This window comes from Camelus ferus, unplaced genomic scaffold (genome assembly GCF_009834535.1).
Source record: "Camelus ferus isolate YT-003-E unplaced genomic scaffold, BCGSAC_Cfer_1.0 contig313, whole genome shotgun sequence".
NCBI classification, from domain to species: domain Eukaryota; kingdom Metazoa; phylum Chordata; class Mammalia; order Artiodactyla; family Camelidae; genus Camelus; species Camelus ferus.
Window position 1 is genome coordinate 1,420,772 of NW_022588524.1, and position 21,186 is coordinate 1,441,957.

A 21,186-nucleotide genomic window follows, 5' to 3' on the forward strand; every position below is an offset into this window, starting at 1 on the left:
CGGGCGGGGCGGGAGGGAGGGAGGGAGCGGCGCCCCGCGGCCGCGCCGCCCGAGCCGTGAGGTGACCGCCCTGCCGGGCCCGCCCCGCACGACGGCCCCTGCGCTTCAAAACGGGCGGACTTCCCGCGGATGCCTAGGTTCCCGCGGCCGGGGGCTCCCCCTGCCGGGCTGGCCGGGAAGTGCAGGGGGGCGGGGCTTCCAGAGGCTGCTCGTTTCTTTGCTGCTGGTTGTTTTTCACTGCTTTTTTTCACTTTTTTTTCTTTTTCACTACTTTGTTCTTTTTCTTTTTCACTACTTTTTTTTCTTTTTCACTACTTTATTTTTCACTATATTTTTTCTTTTTCACTAAATTTTTTATGACTTTCTTTTTCACTTTTTTCGCTATATTTTTCACTACTTTTTTCTTTTTCACTACTTTATTTTTTCTTTTTCACTATTTTTTTCTTTTTCACTTTATTTTTTCCTTTTCACTACTTTATTCTCCTCCTTTTCAGTTTTATTAGCTGTAATTATTATAGTTCTACTGCACATACACATTATACTGCATGTAAATACAGAGAGAGAGTATACTGCGCTTTCTTTAGTTTTCATATATGTATTAATTATTGTTTCTAAGAACAGAATACATCTATAGCTTTTTAAACTTACCTAGTTACCAAAGGAACAAAGCCAATCACAAAATAAGAACAACGCGGTAATCCAATTATAAAGGACAGTCAGATGTACTTTCCCATATTCAAGAAAGCAAATGATAATTAGTCCACTTGTGTCATTATTATTATGTTAATAATTTTTTTAATATCTTTATTGAAGTATAGTCAGTTTACAATGTTGTGTCAGTTTCTGGTGCCCAGCGCCATGTTTCAGTCACATAGAGACATACATGCATCCATTCTCATATTCTTCACCATAGGTTTCAAAATATTGAATATAGTTCCCTGTGCTTTACAATATAAACTTGTTTATCTGTTTCATATTTATTAATATCTGCGAATCTGAAACTCCCAATTTATCCCTTCCCACCTCCTTTCTCCCCTGGTAACCGAGTGTTCTCTGTCTGTGAGTGTTTCTGTTTTGTAAATAAGTTCCTTTGTCTTTTTTTTTTTTTTTTAGATTCTACGTATAATTATGTTTCCTCCTTTGTATCCAGAGATCTGAAAGGCTGTTTTATGTGTCTGAAATATAAGTGATAATTCAGAAGTGAGAGTTTAAATGGTTGTCACTTGACTAGAAAGGCTTCGGCTGCATTATTTTGTGTGCCCCATTTTAGACCTTTTTTAAAAAGAAAGAGTCTCCCGGAATTGAATAGTCAAGAGGCACAGGAGAGGTTCGTTTAAAGTGAAAGTTGTTCAGGGAAGGGGGCGCATGGGGAAGAGAAGTCCCCCCACCCCGGAATGTGAGTGGGGAAGGGCCGTGGAGGCAGGCATGGGATGTGCGGGGGAACAAAAGGAAATGGTGCGAAACGCGCCAAGTCCAGGCACCGGGAGCCCAAGGATCGTTCCAGAACAGCCGTGGGTTGCCCTGTGGGAGGAGGGTGCGTCTTGACCATGCCCGCGACCTTAGACTAGACTTGCAGCGGGGTGTGTGCGCGCACGCACGTGCATGCACACGCACGCACTGTCTGGTCTAAGAGTAAGATCAGACGTGAGGTATAAGGTGCAGAATAAGCAGGCGATACCTTATGAGTAGCGAGGGGGCGTTCCTGTAGCGTTTTATAGTTTGTCGACTGGAATAAATGCACGGCCTGAAAGTTGAGAGTTATGTTTTATTTGGTGGGAGGACTCGAGCCGGGATGACAGCCTCTTAGATGGCTCTGAGGGACCCCTCCGAAGAGGCAGGGGAGGAGCTAGGACATACAGCAGCTTTACAGCAAAGACCAGGGAGTCGGAACAATGAAAGATTACTTATCTAAAGAAAAATAGACATTTCAAGTTAAAGAATTTAGTGCTTTTCTAGTATGGGAGGGAGCAAACATTTGGGCTCACTGAATTCATTCCTTTGAGAAGCACCTAGCTGTCGGGCCAGTGTCCTGTCCTTTCTTATTCTGAGTCTGCTCAGAGGGCACCATTGTGAGTGGCTGCAGGAGCCGGGCTGCAGGCTGGTCTTCACTGTGGGGTGGTGGCAGCCACTGGTGCCTTGATGGCTTCAGCATTCTTTGTTTACTGGTATGGTTTGCAGTGTTGTTCATACAATAGTCCGTTCAGTTCCTCCAGTGGCCCTGTGTCTGGAATTTAGTCTCGTTTTGCAGATGAGAAAACTGACAAGACTGTCCTAAGAGCAGAGAGCGGCCGCTGGGGTTTAAACCCAGGTCACCGGGCTTTGAATACGTACGCCTTTCTTTGTGCAGTGCTCCCTCCCTGTTAACGGAGATTACTTGGGTGTAAGCGTCATTGCGTTTCTCATGCTGCTTCTCCCACGTGTTTTGTGTACACTGCCACGTCGGTCACATGGGCTCATTCACCGATGACCGAGCAGTACCAGCGTATGTTGTCTGTAGCAGATGCTGTGTGCAAGGTGTAGTGCTTGGTACGGATTTTTTTTCTTTTGATTAACTCTTTTATTTACTCTGGTTTTTGCAGAGTTAAAAGCATGGCTTACAAAGACCGCCCCAGTCTCACCCTACCTTCCTTTTCTGCCTCCCTTCCCTCTCTCCTCCAGGTTTAAGGAACATTCTTTTTTCCTTACAGTTGTGTTGAGTTGTAATTGACACAGCGCACTGTGTAAGTTTAAAGTACACAGCATAACGGTTTGATTTACATACATCGTGAAGTGGTTATCACAGCAAGTCTAGTGAACATCCACGTCTCATAGGTACAAAGTTAAAGAAATAGGAAAAAGTTTCCTTGTCTTGAGAACTTCTAGGGTTTACTCTCAACAACTTTCCTACATAACATATGGCAGTGTTAATTATATTTATCATGTTGCACATTACATCCCCACCACTTATTTACCTTATAACTGGAAGTTTGTGCCTTTGACTGCCACCTCCTACTGAGTGGGAGAAGATAGTGGCCAACAATATATCTGATAAGGGGCTAATATCCAAAATATGCAAAGAACTCATACAACTCAACATCAAAAAACCAACTATTAACATTTAAAAAATGAGTGAAGGATCGGATAGACATTTTTCCAAAGAAGACATGCAGATGGCCAACAGGCAGATGAAAATGTTCTCAGCACATTAATCATCAGGGAAATGCGTATCAAAACCATAATGAGATACCGCCCTCCACCTGTCAGAATGGCTATCATCAAAAAGACGACAAAGAACAAGTGTTGTTGAGGATGTGAAGAAAAGGGAACCCTTGTGCTCTGTTGGTGGGGATGTAAATTGGTGCAGCCACTATGGAAAACAGCATGGAGACTCCTCAAAGAATTAAAAATAGAACTACCCTATGATCCAACAACATCGCTCCTGGGTATTTACCTGAAGAAAACAAAAATGCTAATTAGAGAAGGTACATGCACCCCAATGTCCATAGCAGCATTACTTACAATAGCCAACATACGGAAGCACCCTAAGTGTGTACCAGTAGATGACTGGATAAAAAACGTGTGTGTGTATATACAGATTACACATACATTTAGTGGACTCAGCCATAAGAAATAATGAGATCTTGCCTTTTGCAACAACATTGATGGGGATAGAGGTATTATGCTGAGTGAAATACATCAGAGAAAGACAAACACTACATGTTTTCACTTCCGTATGGAATTAAAAAAAAAACCGAAGAAACATACCAAAACATAAACAGATTTATAGAAACAGAACATACAGAGGAAAGAGCTAGACCAGGGAGATTGAGATACACAGTTCCAGTTGCAAGATAAATGAGCCACAGGTAGGAAATGCACAGTGTGGGGAATGTAGTCAGTAACTACAATGTCTTTGTATGGTGAGCTTTCGTAAGTAGACCTACCACGGTGATCATCTTGATGTGTATGGAAATGGCGAATCATCGTGTTGTGTAACAGGAGCTAACACAGCGTTGTAGGTCAATTCTATTTCAAAAGCAAACAAACTCAGGAAAAGAGATTGGACTTGTGGTTGCCAGAGGTGGGAGTGGGGGTGGGGGGTAAGGGAGTTGGAAGAAGGCAATCAAAAGGTACTCATTTTGATAAGTTGACATAAACATGGATTCTGCTATCAATTGAGCTTGTAATCAAATAAGGAGAACTATATATGTGTATAAAGAACTGTAATACAATATAGAGTGAGTGTGATGAGAGGGTAATGCTCTGTGGAAAGTAAGAAATAAGGACAAAGCTTGGGGGAGGAGGGATTTGTGATTTGAGTTTTGGAGGGTGGAGATTTAGACTTTTAAAAGCGAAGAGAGTATTCTAAGTGGGTGTAGAAAAAGCCAGAGGTGAGGCATGACGGGAGGAGCAGTGGGTGCGTTAATTTCATTGGAGCCTGTGGGGGGTAGAGGCGGGACAGAGCTACCAGACATCAGAGGATGTTGATTCATGGCTCTCCCCCTCAACGGACACCAATATACCGTGACACTGCGCTCTTTGAATAGTTCAAAATTACTAATGAGGCAGATTGTTGACCATTTCTGTTCTTCTTATGTTTGATAGTTGGAGATTTGCTTCGATTACCAAGAGGTTTCCGCTATACCCAGGATTCAGCGAAAATAGTGGGATCACCAGGTTTTCCAGGTATTAATAAGTAGATTTGCAGCGACGGTAAGAAAGCAACTGGCATCTGGCTTAATTTTGTCAGCCCTTTTCAAAAGGCTGCTGTTCCCCATTTACCCTCCTCTCCTATGGCCCCTTTCCTACTACGGAAGCCGATTAAAGCTATTTCCATACAGTTAGATTCATACTAATTCTGTTTGCTGTAACTGCTTAAGTGTGCAAGAAATAATTATTTCTAAAGATTATCTAATTAAACTTGTCGATAGTGTTTTTGCTTGTTATATAATAAGCATTAAATGTATGCAGCTCAGTATGCTAAAACTTTTTTCAGATGAGAGCTATAAATCATAAAGATTTTGGATTAATGAGATTTTGCAGTAGTTACATGAGCGTCTACAACTTTTTGTATATATTATGTATATATATTATTTTTATTGAGGTAAATTTACATACCTTAAAATTCTTCCTTTAATGTATACACCTGATTAGTTTTGGGTATATTGACCAGCTTGTGAAACCATCAGCAATATGTAATTTCACAGCATTTTCATTGCTCCAAAAAGAAACACTATACCCATTAAGCAATCACATTCCAGCCCCTGGAAACCACTGATCCACTCTCTGTTCTATCTGCATTCTCCCATTTGAGACAGTTCATATAAGTGGAATCAAACACTATGTGCTGTTTAGTGTCTGGCTTCTTTCACTTAATATGATGTTTTCAGGGTTCATTTGTGTTATAGAGAATATATCAATATTTCATTTTTTATGGCTGAATAATATTCCGCCGTATAGATATACTATACTTGTGTGTCCATCAAGTTGATGGCTATTTAGAAAGTTTCCACTTTTTGACTATTTTGAAGAGTGCTGTTGTGAACATTCCTGTACAGGTTTCTGTGTGAGCCTATGTTTTCTGTTCTCTTGGGTATATACCTATGAGTGAAATTGCTGGGACATATGTTAGCTCTGTGTTTCACATTTTCAGGAACTGACAAACTGTTTTTCAGAGAGCCTGAGCTGTTGTACTTTCACATCAGAAATGTATGAGGATTCAAATTTCCCAACATCCATATTAACATTTATTATTGTCCATCTTTTTAAATCATAGTCATCCTAGTGTGTGTGAAGTGGATTCTCATTGTGGTTTTGATTTGCATTTCCCCAGTGACTGATACGTGGAACTTCATTTCATATGTTTATTGACTATTTGAATAAACAAATTTCTTTGCAGAAATGCCTGTTCAGGTCTTTTGCCCATTTTTAATTTGGTTGTCTTTTATATTGTTGAGTTGGAAGAGTTTTTTAAAATACGTTCTGGATGCTAGACCCTTGTCAGATATTGGATTTGCAAATATTGTCTTCTGTTCTGTGGATTGTGTTTTCACTTTTTAATGGTGTTCTTTAAGAGCACATTTTAAACTATGATAAAGTCTCATTTCTATTTTTCCTTTGGTACTGTTGCTTTAGGAGCCATATCTCAGAAATGATTGTTCAGTCAACGTCACATAGTGTTATCCTCTGTTTTCTTGTAAGAACTTTATAGCTTTGGCTCCTACATTTAGGTGTTTGATCCATATTTAATTTTTTTGCATGTGGTGTGATGTAGATGCCAGCCTTCATTCTTTTGCGTGCGGATATCCGCTTGTTCCAGCACTGTGTGTCTCAGAGACGTTTCCCCCTCTGTTGAATTGTCTTGGCGCCCTTGTTGAAGAGCATTTTGCCATAGATGTATTTTTTCAATGGACTCTAAATTCCACTGATACGTATGTCTGCCCCTATGCCAGTACCATGCTGCCATGATTAATGTTGCTTTATAGCCAGTTTTGAAAGTATTAAGTGTGAGTTCTTCAAATTTGCTCTTTTTCAAGATTGTTTTGGCTACTCTGGGTCCTCTGAGATTCCATGCTTGTCAATTTTTGGAAAAAAACCCTCTGGGATGGTCATAGGGACTGCATGCAGTCTGTTCGGGAGTATTACCACGTTAACACTGTAACGTCTTCCAGTTCATAAACGTGGAGTGCCTTTTCATTCATTTAGGTGTTCTTTGATTTCTCTCAGTGATGTTTTAAAGTTCTCAGTGTATGAGTCTCGTACTTTTTTTTTGTTAAATTTATCCGTAAATATTTTACTCTTTCTGATGCTATTGTGAATAGAACGTTTTTCTCAGTTTAGTGTTTGGATTGCTCATTGCAGTTGTATGGAAATGCAATTGAGTTTTGTAAATTGTTGTTGTATCCTTGTATCCTGTCTCCTCATTGAATCATTTATTAGCTCTCCAACCTTTTCTTTTTTTAGGATTTTCTAAATTAAAGATCGTGTCACTTGCAAATAGAAATAGTTTTATTTCTTCCTTTCCAATATGAATGCCTTTCTCTCCTTGCTAGTTGCTCCAGATAGAACCTCCCGTTCAGTATTGATGTCATCAGGCAGGCCTTGTTTTGTACCTGAGGGTGGCAGGTGGGACGGGTTTCAGTCTCTCACCATTAAGCGTGATGTGAGCTGTTTTTTGCAGATGGCCTTTATCAGGTTAAGAAAGTTCCCTTCTGTACCTGGTTTGTTGAGTGCTTTTATTGTTAAAGGGTATTGGATTTTGTCAAACTGTTTTCTGTGCATATTGAGATGATCATGTGGTTTTTGTCCTTTTTCCTGTTGATATGATATAGGAATACATCGATTGATTTTTGTATTTTGAACCAGCCTCGTATTTCTGGAATAAATCTAAGTTGATGATGGTGCATAATCCTTTTTCATTCTGCCGTGCTTGGTTGCTGGTACTTTGAGGATTTTTAGGTCCTGAGTCATAAGGAAAAGTGGTCTGACGTTCTCTCTCGTTGTCTGTGTCTGGTTTTGCTTTCAGGGCCGTAGTGGCTTCGCAGACTGAGGTGGGGCGTGTTCCCGCCTGCTCTGCTTTCTGGGAGTTTGGGGCGCGCTGTTGTCAGCTCTCCTTCCCGCGCCTGTTGGCAGCCAGCAGCGAGTTCGGCTGCTGCTGGGCTTTTCCTTGGGGAGAACATTTTGTTGTTAAGTCGGTCAGTTTACTTATTTTCGGCCCCTTCAGACCGTCCACTTCACTGTGGTTCCTGTTGAGAAATAAGCTAATTGCGTCGAGGGTCACGCGCGTGCGATGAGTTGCTTCTCTTCTTGCTGCCCCCAGGATTCTGCCTTTGCTTTGGGGCTCTCCCAGCTGTTTACGATGGGCCTGAGGTGGGGGCTCTTTCTACTTACTACAGGTCGGGTTCACTGAGCTGCTTTGATGTGTGGGCTCAGGCTTTTCATCAGTTTGGGGAAGCGTTGCCTTTTCCCTTCAAGTACTCTTCCTGCCCCTCTCTCTGCACTCTCCCATGGCTGTTGAGTATCTGCCGTCCAGCTTGATGGCTTCCCACCGGCCTCTTACCGCGCTCCGTTCATCTTTATGTGTCTGGTTTTCTGCTTCTCGGGTGGAATAATGCAAGGTCGCTCTGCCTTAAAGCTTGCTGATCCTTTGTTCCCTCTGCCCAGTTCTGCCCTTCATTCCTTACGGCGAATGTTCGCTTCAGTTGTTGTACTTTTCAATGCAGAATTTTTCTTTGGCTCTGTTTTATAGTTTCTGATGCTTTATTGGTGTTTTCTCTTTGGAGAGACGTGATTTGCATACCTTTCTCTGGTACTTCATGACGTGCTTTGACCATATTTAAAATAACCGATTTAAAGTCACCGTCCAATGACTCGGAAGTTCGGCCTTCCTCAGAGACACTTCTGTTGTTTGTTTTTTTCCCCTTGACTGTGGTTACACTTCCTTGGTTTTTGCACGACTCCTATTTTTGGCTGAAAACTGGACGTTGTAGGTGATACTGTGCAGTGCCCGGGAGGCCGCGTTCCTCCCCCTCACCGGGATTCACGTCGTCGCGGCTGGCTGTACAGGCACAGCTCGGAGTCCGCTGCGGGGCCAGGTCCAGACCACTGCAGCGGAGCTAGTGTCGCGGTAGAGCGAGTCGCATGAAGCTTTTCGCTTTCCCCAGGCCTGTGAAAGTTATGCTTACGCTGTGCTGTGTTCTATTAAGTGTGCAATAATAGCATTGCAGCTTAAAAAGCAATGTACGTACCTTATTTTAAAAATACTTTGCTGCTAAAAAATGCTTACCGTCATCTGAAACGCAGGCTTGCTACAAGCCACTGAAGGTAAAAAAATTCAGTATCTGTGAAGCACAGTAAAGTGAGGCGCGGTGAGCCGAGGTGTTCCTCTGGTGTTTGTTGAGTGACTTCTCTGAGCTAGCTCTTACGTTATGTGTTCTCTGTCTTGTGTAGCCACTGGCGAGGCCGCTCAGGTGGCTTAGCTGGGCTGATGGCTCGGCAGGCATTTCATTTAACGCCCAGAACGGTTAGTATGCTGGTTCTTGGGAGGCGTGCCCGCCGTGGCACGCCCTCCACTGCCAGCCGGCACTTGATGGCTCTGCTGTGTGCAGGGCCTCGGGTTCAGCCCAAGGAGGGAACGGCAAGGCCTCTCGTTGTTCCCCGAGCTCGCCCGGCCTTGGCCGAGTGCCGCACGCCGCGGGCACTTGGCCGCCTGTCTCCCTAGGGATGTGCCAGGCCTTGCAGAGCGCCCTTGGCGTGTCACGCCCCACTTTTCCTCGGAAGCTTTTCGGTAGCCCGATGCTCCCCCGGCCGTGCCCACGGGGCCAGGCATTTGCAGCGCTCAGTGGCCGCCTCTGTCTACCGCTGTGGTTTCTGACAAATGCCCTTCGTGGAAAAGGCTTTTTGCGGTGGGCGTGCTCCGAGCTGGATCCGGTGAAGCCCGCCTTGTGAGTGCTGCCGTCCAGGACCCTGCCAGAAAGGTCGGGTGATGACGCTGCCCCAGGAGGGAGGCGCTGAAGGCCGTCTGAGCCCGTCTGCCCCCCGGCGGCTGCCAGGCTGCTGGTTCTTGGAGCCATTGCGGCAGGTGGTTTTCCAGGTTACGCAGAGCTGGGGAGGGGTGATGGGAGTGGGGCAGCTGAATTATCGTTGGTAACTGAACGAAGATCAGTTAACCCGTCATGCCCAGATCCGGTTGCTTTTGCTGGGTTGCTGCAAGTCTTGATTAATTTCCAGAGTTCTGAAAATGTTGATTCTGACAGTTTATGCCATTTTTCTCATTACCTTTATGAAGGGGTGATTTTTGGAATTCTTTACTCTGCCATTTTCACTGATCATCACAACTTTAAAAAAAAAAACTATATAGCTTTTAAACATAAATTATAAAAGTTACATGTAACTAATTTCCCTTTTTGTTGCTTTCTTCTACCGGATATGCTTACATTTATCCTTAAAACGCATTAGTTTTGTTTGATACGTATTTTTCATATCCCAGAGTAGGTTCTTATATATTTTGCCAGTTGTCCCTGTGTAAAATGCTGGCTGCCTGATTTTTCTCACCTAGAACCTCTTCAGTTTCTTCTGTCACGTGAGGTCAGCTGGCTTTCCATTCTGTGACCTCTTTATCTTGTTCCCTTTTTACTTCTTCTTTCTAGTTTCATCCCTCATGTTTCCATTCATTCAGTAATTATTTCTTTACATCTTTGTTGCACTTGGAATTCATTTCTTTTTTTTGTTGTTGTTGTGTGTGAAGACCTTTTTCTCGGTTTCACCCTGTGCCTGTTGAGAAGGTTTCTGAGTTTGCCATACGCAGGATTAGAAGGTCCTCATCGCAGGACGGGGCGTTCTCAGCGTCAGGAGAGCCGCTCCGCTGAGCTGCTCTGCAGTTTCCGCTTCACGCACTGGTGTTGTCCCCACACCCTCACGGCGTGACGTGCCGTCCAGGTTTTCCATTTTGGCTAAACTGAAAGTTAAATTACCTCTGCCCATCATTCTCTTGCTGTCCTCGAAGGAGTCAGTTTCATATTATTTATACTCCAGTTATAAATTCATTATTGACTGTGTTTTTTGCAGACAGCTTCTCCCAGATGCCAAGTTGGTTGTGCTTTTGGTCCCAGATGTCAACTTTGTCTGTGTTGTAGGACTGAACAGAAATTATTATTATTTAAGGAGTTGAGTTCGGTGTTTTTCTTTTTATGTTTATGCTTCTTACGTTAAGAATCATTCCATATCCCAAAGATACAAAGTATTACTTTATATTTTATTTAAATAACGATTGCCTTCTTATCTTCAGTCTGTTACTCCTGTAATCAACAAATTTATCTTGTCACTTTCTTTCAGGTTTGGTCTTCGCAAAACGGATAAAGTCTAGTTATAGAATTAATTAGTACTCTGTAATTAAAATACATTTCTGAGAATAAAATAAGTTAGTGTTTGTGAGCTCTGAATAAAAAGACCAGTGCATTGTGCTGAGACTGAGATACGTTCTCACACCCAAGTAAGTGCGTCTTGAGTGTTAGTTTGTGGAGCGCAGTGGCACTGAGTTCTCATCAGGTAATAGCAACAGTCCAAAGAAAACGCACGAAAACGTGCAGCCCAGAGTGCCAGATGCAAGCCGCTGTGGAACGTGAATGAGCCTGAAATGCTATGAGAACATGTTAATGTTGTATTTGCAGTGAAAGTGTACGTCCTGCTCCATCGGAAGAGCCCGCACGTGTTGTGTGTCACGCAGCAACTCCGGAATTCCGAGCTGGTGGACCCGTCGTTCCAGTGGCACGGGCCGAAAGGGAAAATTGTTTCAGGTAGGACTCGGTGTCAGTTGTCGTGATTAAAAATGACATGTGTGAGCTGTGCTCAGAGCAGAAGGAATCCTTGTATCTCGTCCACATTCATCTCTTAACTCAGTGCCTTACTTGTGACTTCTTTCTGGAGTCAGGGTCTCAAAGTGTACGTGGTGCGGCCACGCTTCGCAGAGCTGAGTCTGAGATAGATACATGCAGGATGATTAAAGTGGAAAATTCTCTGAGCATCCTTATTTCAAGACAGTGCTGCCTTTTCTTTGTAAAGTTCATAAAATCATTTTGGTTACTTGAGTCAGACTTCTGTTCGCACAGAATGTATGAAGACACAAATGTGACTTTGGCTTTTGGTCAGAAGACCAATGAGCACTTTGAGCTCTGGATCTGTAACCGTGGAGGTGTGTGTTTTACACAGCCCCACGTAGGCAGCTCGAGGCTTTTATTAGTAGTTACGCTCTTGTGTGTATTTGAACTTCTGTTTCATTCCGACCAAAGTCCTGACCGCACAGTATGGATTATAGGTGAATTTAACTTAAGTGTTACTATCCATTTTGAAAAAAATGACTAAATGTAACATATTTTAGTGTTAAGAACATACTTTTAATTAAATATCCTGCATGGTTTGGCAGTGGCCATGTACTGACACGGTATCAATGCTGTGCTTACAAAAGCGGAAATTGAGTGCTCGGGTGTTCAGCCAGAGAGGGGGGACTTGAGGCGCACCCTAACGGCAGCCTTTAAGTTTTCAGATTTTTGAGAAAGCAAGCTCTCCTTCCCCTGAAGGTGCTTTTTCCACAGGGGGACTACTATTGGTCTGATTGATTTGGTCAACATTTTCTCCATTCACCGTCTTATTTTGCTGTTTTGAAACACCTATCTTACTTCATTCTAAATTTTTTTGTTTGCTAAGAGCTGGTTTGCTTTTGCGGTGTTGTTTCAAAAATATAAATCAGCTTAGCTGGTTTTGTTTCCAGCCTTCATATTAGTGAATTTTCGTCCAAAATATTTCTTCCCACCGGCTCCTTCTGTAAACTGGAACAGAGAAAAACAGTATATTCACACGAAGACTTGCTGAAGAAATATTTTACGTTTTAATTCACATTGTATGTAGTTGAACGATCCCTTGTACGTTATTCTAATATTTACGTTGATTCTAAAATAACTCAAGGCTTAGAGAGTGACTCGACGCTGTACGCGAGGTGGCGTTTCTTCAGCGTGAGTTCTTCAGCTCTCAAGGGGTGACTGCGTGGTGCTGCGCATCGTGGGAGGCCCGGGGAGCCGACTGCAGCCGGAGAGCGGCGGGGAGAAGCCGGCAGAGGCCAGGAACGGGAACCCTGACAGGCTGGGCCGTTAGCACAAGTCAGTGCAATGGGCCAGGTGTAAAGGCATCCGGTGCTGAGGATAGAACCAAATTTTATTTTCATTGCTCCCTGAAAACACAGAACGTAATACAAACAGAAATATTAAATCTGTTTTGCATTTGATACTGAAACCCTGAGTTCAAAAATAGAAGCGTTTAAGTATTACGTTGCTCTGCTGTAATTTGCTGCTCCTTTGATTTGGAAATTGGAACTTGAAGCATTTTCTCCTCCAAGATGCCATGCCAGTGTTGCGAAATATAGTGTGTAAGTGAATTTTGAATGCTTTAACTGGAAGTGACATTTTTTTTTTTTTTTACTTACTTTTGTAACGGAAAAATAGATTTTCAGAAATGTAGCTGTTTCCAGGTAAGGATAAAATTGTATTAATGCAATTGTTTTTGTATCTGTAATTTATAAATATTTGTAAAAGCTGTTCCCAGAAAACCCTGGGATTCTGACATCATGATTCTATTTTGGTATTTCATGCGGTATCGCATCCTAGTTCACTGTCAGCCGTTTGAAGCTCGTTAGTCTTCTCAGTTCTTTCAGGAAGACCTGAGGAAGTGTCTGATTTTCTTACAGCCTGGGAAACAGAGAACCCTTTTGGACCCTAGGTTTAACTACGCTGTCCTTTAGGTATCTTTCTGTGGATGTGCCAAAGGTGGTTCCCCTGAAGTTGAACCGAAGGAGCGCGCAGTCCGTACTTGCACGCTGCTTTGGCGAGAAACGGCCGGGGGGTTCGCGCGGTTGCAGAGTGTGGGCTCCAAGCCTGAGACGCGGCGTCTGCCTCCCCCCCGCCCCCCGCCGCGTGCCTCCCCCTCGGCGGCTTTTAGTTACGGGGCGGAGCATTTATGGCCACGGGGCCTGTGCCTCCTGCTCCAGCCCTGATGCCGTCCTGGTGGGTGAACTCTTCCTGGTGCGTAGCGGGACCACTTTTCTAAGTGTCCTCGCAGACTCGGGCCCGCACACACGCTGACCTGTACCCCGGGCCTGCATCCTCGCTGTGTTTTGTGAAGAAAGGTCATAGGTTATGTCTTACTCTCCCGCAGTGCTTTTACTGTGAAGCGTCCGATATGCACAGCCCTACATGAGGTAGAGGTAGGGTCTGAGGCATCATAAAACCGCCTAAGAGTAAGAAGACAAGGGACACCATCATCAAGCCTGTTGAACCTTCTCGTGTCCAAAGCCCCCGTTCTCCTGAGCCCAGGCGCCTGCCAGGGAAGCCCTGTGCCGCCCTTTCACAATGCTATTCCGTGGCTTTTTTTCAGTGCGTTTACTACGTGCGTTAAACACATGATACACATTATATATGTTATATATAATTAACGTGTTTATATATAATGCTACACATATAAACACGTTATATACACATACGTGCATTTACTATGTTCATGAGTACACAAGCACGTTTCTGTGACCTGTGTCATAGATGTGTTTGTGTGTGTATAAATGCATATCTGTATCTGTGTGTGTGTTCACGCATAGAGTAAATGCACATATTTATGGATATAAATATAGATCTGTATGTATTATGTATTCCACAAGAACGTATTTTCATTTTTATTTTGAATTTTATAAAAACAGTAAACACATCTAAATTGAATCATACGGCAGCCACTGTTCTGAGCAATTTGCACATACTCATCATTTAAATTTCATAGCAATTCTTTGCAGTAAGTACAGCCATGTCCTCCATGAAAAGTAGAGGCCTGGAGAGAATGAGGTCATGTGCCTTTGGAGTCTGGCCTCAGACTTCACAGGTAATAACCTAAATGAGGAATACATCGGGTTTTCCTTCACGCCGTTTTGTGAGTTTTCGTGCTTTGTGTCCTTTAAGGAATCTGTCCAGCTTTGATTTTCTTGGACTTGGTGAATTAACGTGTAACGCGGTTTGTGCTACCTTCTTGCTGTCTTTTCGGTATGTTCAGGACCTCTCTGATGTGCCCTCATTCACTCCTGCTGTTGGTCGTGTCTCTTCTCTTTCACTTTGGTCTCTGGCTAACAGTTTTATCCGTTTTTCAAGGGACCAGCTTTTGGTTTGATTTATTTTCCTCTGGTATTTTTCTGTTTTCAGTTTCGTTGATTTCTGCATTTACCTTTATTATTTCCTTTCTTCTGTCTGCTTTGGGTCAAATTTGCTCATCTTTTTCTTTTGCTGGTTGTAGAATTCTGGGTTGGCAGGTTTTTTTCTTTCAACATGCTAAAGGTGACCCCATGTGTTCTTTTGGCTTGGAGAGTTTCTCATGAGAAGGCTGCTGTAACCTCATCCCTGGCTCTCTCGGGGCAGTGTGCTTTTTTTTTTTCTGATTAATGTCAGGATTTTCTCTTGGCCTTCCGTTTTCAGTGATTTGGATATTAAATGATTTTTTTTTGTTTTTTTGTTATTTGTATTATTCTGCTTATGTTCTATAAGCGTCTTGGGTCTGTAGTTTGGGTTTGTCATTGCTTTTGGGAAAATTCTCTGCCGTTGTATGTTGAGACAGTTCTGCTCCGTCCTGTCCATCTGCTCCTTCTGAGATCCCTGTCACACGTGGGTGACACTGTTAGATATTGTTCCACGGATCTTGGATTCTTTCTTCTTTTCTGTTGTTATTTTGTTTTTCCTCTTTCTGATTCTGGTTGGGTGAATTTCTTTTGACCTGTCTTCAAGTTCGTTGATTCTTTTCTTAATTTATGAGCCCATTGAAGCAAGGCTCCATCTGTGTTACTGTATTTTTTATAGTTTCTGTTCATTTTGTTTTGTTTTTAGTTCTAACGTTTCCATTTAATTCTTTCTTATAGTTTCAGTCTGTGCTGAAATCTCCTGTCTCATCTTGCGTGCTTTCTACATTTTCCACTGCATTCTTTAATACATTATTCACAGTTATTTTAAACTAACTCAGACTTCTGACATCCGTCTCATTTAAGTCTGACCTCGAGCATTGCTTGGTATTTGGGAAATGTGCCATTCCTAGCCTTCCTGTATGCTTCTTAATTTGCTGTTAGTGTTGGACTTCTTGAATGAGACCGTAGAATTGAGATAAGTGTTTTTATGCTTTGAGATGAACACCTTTTTTTAATACTGTTAAACCTTGGCATCCTGAAATTCCCAGTTAAACTGAGTTATTTAAAGATCTGATTTGTTAAGTGGGTTCCTCTCTTGGCTGTGAAGCCCTCTGGGCATCTCTTCAAAGTGTGCCACGTTTAAGCTTTTTAAAATAAGAAGTGGCCAGAGGGTATGTTCTTAAGAAGTACATGCTGCTAGAGGTTCTGGCTGTGGTAATATTTAACACTGAGGTAGGCACTGAGATGTATATTAATACGCTTCCTGGGTGGTGCTTCCGGTTTGGGAAATTTCTGTTGCAGATTATCGCCAAGGAATGCGTAGCCTCGATGCTTATGTGATATTCTCAACCTTCTTTACAGTTTGTGGCACCTTTTATCGCGTTACTGCAATGTTTCTTTCTGTGTCTGCAAACACTTGAAAACCTCCTACTCTGTTCTAAAAAAGAGGCATGTTATTGATAAATATGTAATCTTTCACCAAAAGATACTCATGAAGAAATGGGCAACGCAATAGAAATGCGTTCTAAACATGTATCGCATTTCTCGGCTTCGTCCGGGGCGTAGAAAAGGGAGTCATCAAGGCACCAGGCTCTGTGTAAGTTCCCTGAGGGTGGGTGTGCCATCTGTTCATTTCTCCTTCAGCGTCTGAAACAGGGGCTTCCATGTGCTAGAAACCCAACAAATCGTTCGTGAAAAAATTAATAACGAACATTTCATCACTAAGAACATTCATCTTCTGTTTTGTCTTGAAGAAATAAACTTCAAAGTGAATTTCAACCTGAGATTTATAAGCAATAAATCATTTTCTTAAAATTGAAAAAGAAAAGCAATTATTTACTAATACTTTCAATTATAAAGAGTGGTTTACTGAGTGACTTTTAATAACTAACAATTTTTTCTGATGGAAAACCATGGCACTTTCAGAATTAACAACTTGAATTTAAGCTTAATGATTTATAGCTTTTTCAAGTATTTTAACATTCATTGCGTTTGTTACATGGAGACAAGTCTATGAGACACGTTATCGTCTATTAGGATTCTTTGTTTTACAGACGAAGGAGCTAGACTTCAGAAAGATTTAGTGATTACCCCAGGGTTACACAGTTTGTGAGAAAGAAACGTGTACCTCAGATCCAGGTCTTCATGCTTCTAAATCAGGCCGCTTTTGCGTCCCACGTCGTCGCCTTCTCCTAGCGTGATGCCTAAGTCACGGAGCACGTTGACGTGGAAAGGGCTCTTCCGTCCAGCGCTGACGCCCAGCGCCGCGGGTCTGACTGTGTGGCTTTGGGCAGTCCCCGTGCCCCTACCACCTCTCGTCTGCCTTCTGCAGCCCCGAGGGCTGTAGCCCGGGTATTCCTTAGTGCCGTGTGTAATGACGAGAAATCCCCGGTTGCCGGTGACTGTGTTGAGGTAGCCTTTGTTGTGGGTACCTTGTTCCCTCCCTTTCACAGATAGTTGAAAACGTAACTCCCCAATAAGTATATATACATGTGTGTATCCGATTACTTTGTAGATCTATGTTAGAATCAGTGTTATTTCATACATGCACGAGTATCTGGTGGTGCCCATTCCGGCCCCGTGAGCCGGTCAGGAGCACGTTGTGCACGTGGACTTGTTAGTCCCAGCGCCTGGACAGCCACACACTTGATGATCTCCGGTTAGTGAAATCCTGACCCTAAGAAGTTCGTCCTGGGACCCACCGTCAACAAATGCCACACGTCACGACTCCGTCCCCAACTCCTTTAATGATTTTGCAAGTCAATTTGGAAGGACTTTCTCTGTTTAGAGAATATTTTGGGTTTTTGTCTCCATTCTTACTTAACCTAAGCAGCTGATGGCCGTTCCTTGTCCCTGTACTAGAGAACAGCACCACGCAGATCACATCCACAGGGAGCCTGGTGTTCCAGAACTTCGAGGAGAGCATGAGCGGCGTGTACACGTGTTTCCTGCAGTACAAGCCGACTGTGGAGGCGGTGGTCAGAAACCTGCCGCTGAAGTACGTCATCTACGGTGAGAAGTGCTGCCGCTTGCTTTTTTAACATTTCTTAATGTTTTCAAATATTTGCACATTTTAACAGGCTTGTATTAAAGGGGGTCTGTTGTTTTTAGTCTCTTTTAATTAAAGAAAAGTCACTGGCTGCCTGCATCTTGCAGAGTGCTCTGTAAGGGGTTCGTGGTTAGGGAAGCCCGTTTTTCTCTTCAGGGGAGGACTGGCTTGCAAGGGTCAGTTTAAGACAATGCATAAAAACAGAGCGGTGTGGAGTCCTGTTTTCAGATTGAGGTGCTGATACCGTAGTCTGCACTGCTTTTAAAGTCTGCATGTCTTTGATGGTGCACTGCCATCCCCCCCCATGCAGGGGCAGGAATGGCCACTGTCTGCAGAACCCTTTTCTACAAGCAGTTTGACAAGTTGAGGTTTGAGACTGGAGAGCTGAGTTGCTAGTGGAGCGGCCAGGACAGCCCGAAGCAGAGTTCCGTGCCCCTGGTGGGACCCGCGTGTGGTAGACGAGGAAGGGTCCTCAGGGATGGCCGTGTCTACCCGCCAGCAGCCCTGAATGCGTGGCCCTGCCAGGGCAGAAGGGGCTTGCAGAGACAGTGAGGTCAAGGATCCTGAGGAGGGGAGCCTACGCTGAGTCACCCGGGCGGGCCCAGTGTAAGAGGCGGGAGGGCCCGAGGCAGGAAGGGAAGCGTGGCCGTGCAAGGGGAGGCTGGAGTGGCTTCCTCTGAAGACGGAGGAGGGGGCCCCAAGCCAAGGGACGCAGGACGTCTTGGAGCCTGGAGGTGGCAAAGAAGTGGGTTCACCCCTGGGGCTTCCAGAAGGATGCACCTTGACACCAGCCTTGTAAGACTCGTTTCGGACCTCTGATCCCCAGAACTGGAAGACAGTCAGTCTGTGCTCTTTTAAGCCACTGAGTCTGTGGCAGTTTCTTACAGTAGCAGTAGGAAGCTGACAGGCGTTGTTGTCGCAGCTGGATGCAGAGCGGGTGGCGGAACTATGAGTGGTTTCCCGAGCGTCCCAGGTCACTGACACACACCACCCCAGACATCCGAAGAAAGACAAGTTGTGTTAACTTTGGGAGGCAAATAATCTGTTTAAACTTTGTCATCAGTCACACTTCATTTTTGTCACGTGGTTTTTTCTGTAATGCATGATACAGACGTGGATGTATGTTATTTCATGTAGTTCATAACGAATACGCCTTGGAATCTCTCATAAGGGGACACTCGTGTGTTCACAAATGTAATTGCATGACGTGAATGCTGGTTTATAGTAATGAAAATGATTGCTGATATTTACTGAGCATTTACCAGGGGCCAGGCTCACCAGGCGGTGCTGGCTGTTTCACGTGTAATTACAGTAGCAACAGCGAAACACATGCACTGCTTATTTTTGCAAGGCTTTTTTTTTTTGAAGTGCTCTGTTTATTATTTACCTTATTTAATAGGCAGGGTAGTTCTCCTCCCTGTAGAGATGAGGAAACAGGCATGGAGTGGGTGTTTTGTGTGAGTGTGTAAACTTTACATAAATTCTCTATCTGTTCATCCAGCAGTACACATGAAAACAGGTGTAAAATTCTGTACCACTGTTAGGATTGCGTTTCCCTTAGAGCAGCTTTTCCTGTGTTTATTACTCCTGTTGAGGTTTTCTATGCTTTTTTTTTACCCTATTTTTCTAAGTTGTGTTCTTGTCAGTTTCTAGTAAGATCAAATACTCTAACCGAATATAGATGAGTAGTTTTCAAGGTGTAGTCCCTGGGCTCCTGGGGGACCCTGAGTCCTTCCCGAGGGGTCAGTAAGGTGAACGCTATTTCTGTAACTATACTGTGATATAATTCACTGTTTCCACTGTGTTGAGATTTTCAGTTTTGGTGGGTGAACCGCTGTGGAACAGTCCTCCACAGTCACTTGAAAGGACTGTTAAGAACGCTGTCCCTCCAGCCAGCTGCACGTGTCTGAGGGGCCACGCCTCGCCTGTCACTGGGCGCCCAGGAGCGGGCGGCCGGCTGCCTCCTCCCGAGCCGCACGGGACAGAGCTTCCCAAAGCATAAAGCGGTGTCGCTCTTGCCCCTGACCGGAAAGCGTGTTCCAGTGCCTGAAGGTCTGTTCCTTCATGGTTCTTTATGTCTCATGGGCTTTTCTCATTTTAAAATGAACTAATAAACATTTAAAAAGTTTCCCAGGTTGAGTTTCGAACACTGCAGGTATTGTTAGATGCAGCCTGCGTGGAAGGTCTTTGGCGGCCGTCGGTCATTTTCAAGGATGTAAAGGGACCCTAGAGCCAGACCTTGAGAACAGCCCCTGTAGGCTTCTGTGTCTGTCCGGGGAGCCGGAGAGACTCGGCACCGAGGTTCCAGCTCACGCAGGTTCCCTCTGCCTGGCAGAGGCCGCAGACGCCCCGCGGTGAGGGGCGGCCCCTCGACTGGGGAGCAGTTTTGTCCCGCGGGGAGCCGTGCCAGGCAGTGTGCGGAAACGCCTGCCGGCCACGGGCCCGTCCCCTCGGCGGCCTCCAGCCTGCCGCGTTCCCTCCCATGCCGCTGTTCTGTGACCCTCGTCCCGCTGTGGCTGGCCCTGGGCTGCTGTGTGTGGGGAGCGTCCCCCGGAGATTGGGGCTCTCTCAGAGGCGGATGCATCCGAGACAGGTTTGAGGGCATTTTGCCAATATTTTGCCTTATATTCAGACTCCTTTCTGTCAAAGCTGATAGCTTGATAACGTGCCAGATTTCCGGAGAGAAAAGGGGTTTTTCCAATCCCCTGAGCAGAGGAGCACGTGCTCTGTGCTCCGGCTTTGCCGTGAGCCTTGCCCCAGCTTCCAGCCCCATCTGCCAGGGCTCCTCCTCTGTGTGCCGCATGTGGATCCGTCACGGGCTTCGGTGTGATCAGTCACGACACGATCGACGTGCGGATCGGCGTGCACGCGCAGGTGCCGCGGGGTGTCTCGGGAAACGCGTGCTGGGTTTTACCGTCTGTGTCTCAGTGTGACACTTCTTCTCAGCGTGCGTATTGACAGGCCCGTGGACCTTTGTGGTGCGGTGATAGGGTTCTTTGTCCAGCTTGCAGAGTGCTTTCCATTTGCCCCTCAGTTGCCTCCGGCCCTGCCCTCTCTGCTCTCCTTCTGGCGCTCCTTCCATTTCACGCTGCGTGTCCGGGCTCGCCCCCTGCCCCTCGTACCGTTCTGTTTCTGATTTCGCTCTGTGCCGAGTGAGAATGCATCACCTGGTCTCCAAACGTATCATTACATTTTTAACCTTGTTCGCTGTTTTTGTTTTTGTTTTGGGTTTTTTTGTTTGTTTGTTTATATATATTTTTATTGAAGTGTAGTCAGTTGACAATGCTGTGTCAGTTTCTGGTGCCCAGCACAGTGCTTCAGTCACACATGCACATACGTATATTCCTTTTCAGAGCATAGGCGTGGGGCGTGTGACCTCACCCCTGTGTCTCTCAGTTTCCTCGCGATAGATGTGAAGGTCCGATCTGTAATAATTTTAGGAGATTTAAATGAGTTACCATTT

At 44.5% G+C, this 21,186-nt stretch overlaps 1 protein-coding gene across 6 annotated transcripts in view; it reads left to right on the top strand.

The window, feature by feature from the left end:
• ZPBP (zona pellucida binding protein) overlaps nucleotides 1-21,186 on the top strand; it is a 48,131-nt gene that overhangs the window by 825 nt on the left and 26,120 nt on the right. For 3 of the 6 annotated variants that reach the window (XM_032476281.1, XM_032476285.1, XM_032476286.1), the window contains exons 2-4: nucleotides 4,585-4,665; nucleotides 11,148-11,273; nucleotides 17,537-17,686. In XM_032476281.1, the coding sequence (XP_032332172.1) occupies nucleotides 4,585-4,665; nucleotides 11,148-11,273; nucleotides 17,537-17,686 (357 nt within the window). The remainder of the gene's footprint in view (nucleotides 1-4,584; nucleotides 4,666-11,147; nucleotides 11,274-17,536; nucleotides 17,687-21,186) is intronic. The other 3 variants (XM_032476283.1, XM_032476282.1, XM_032476284.1) reach the window with 3 other exon arrangements.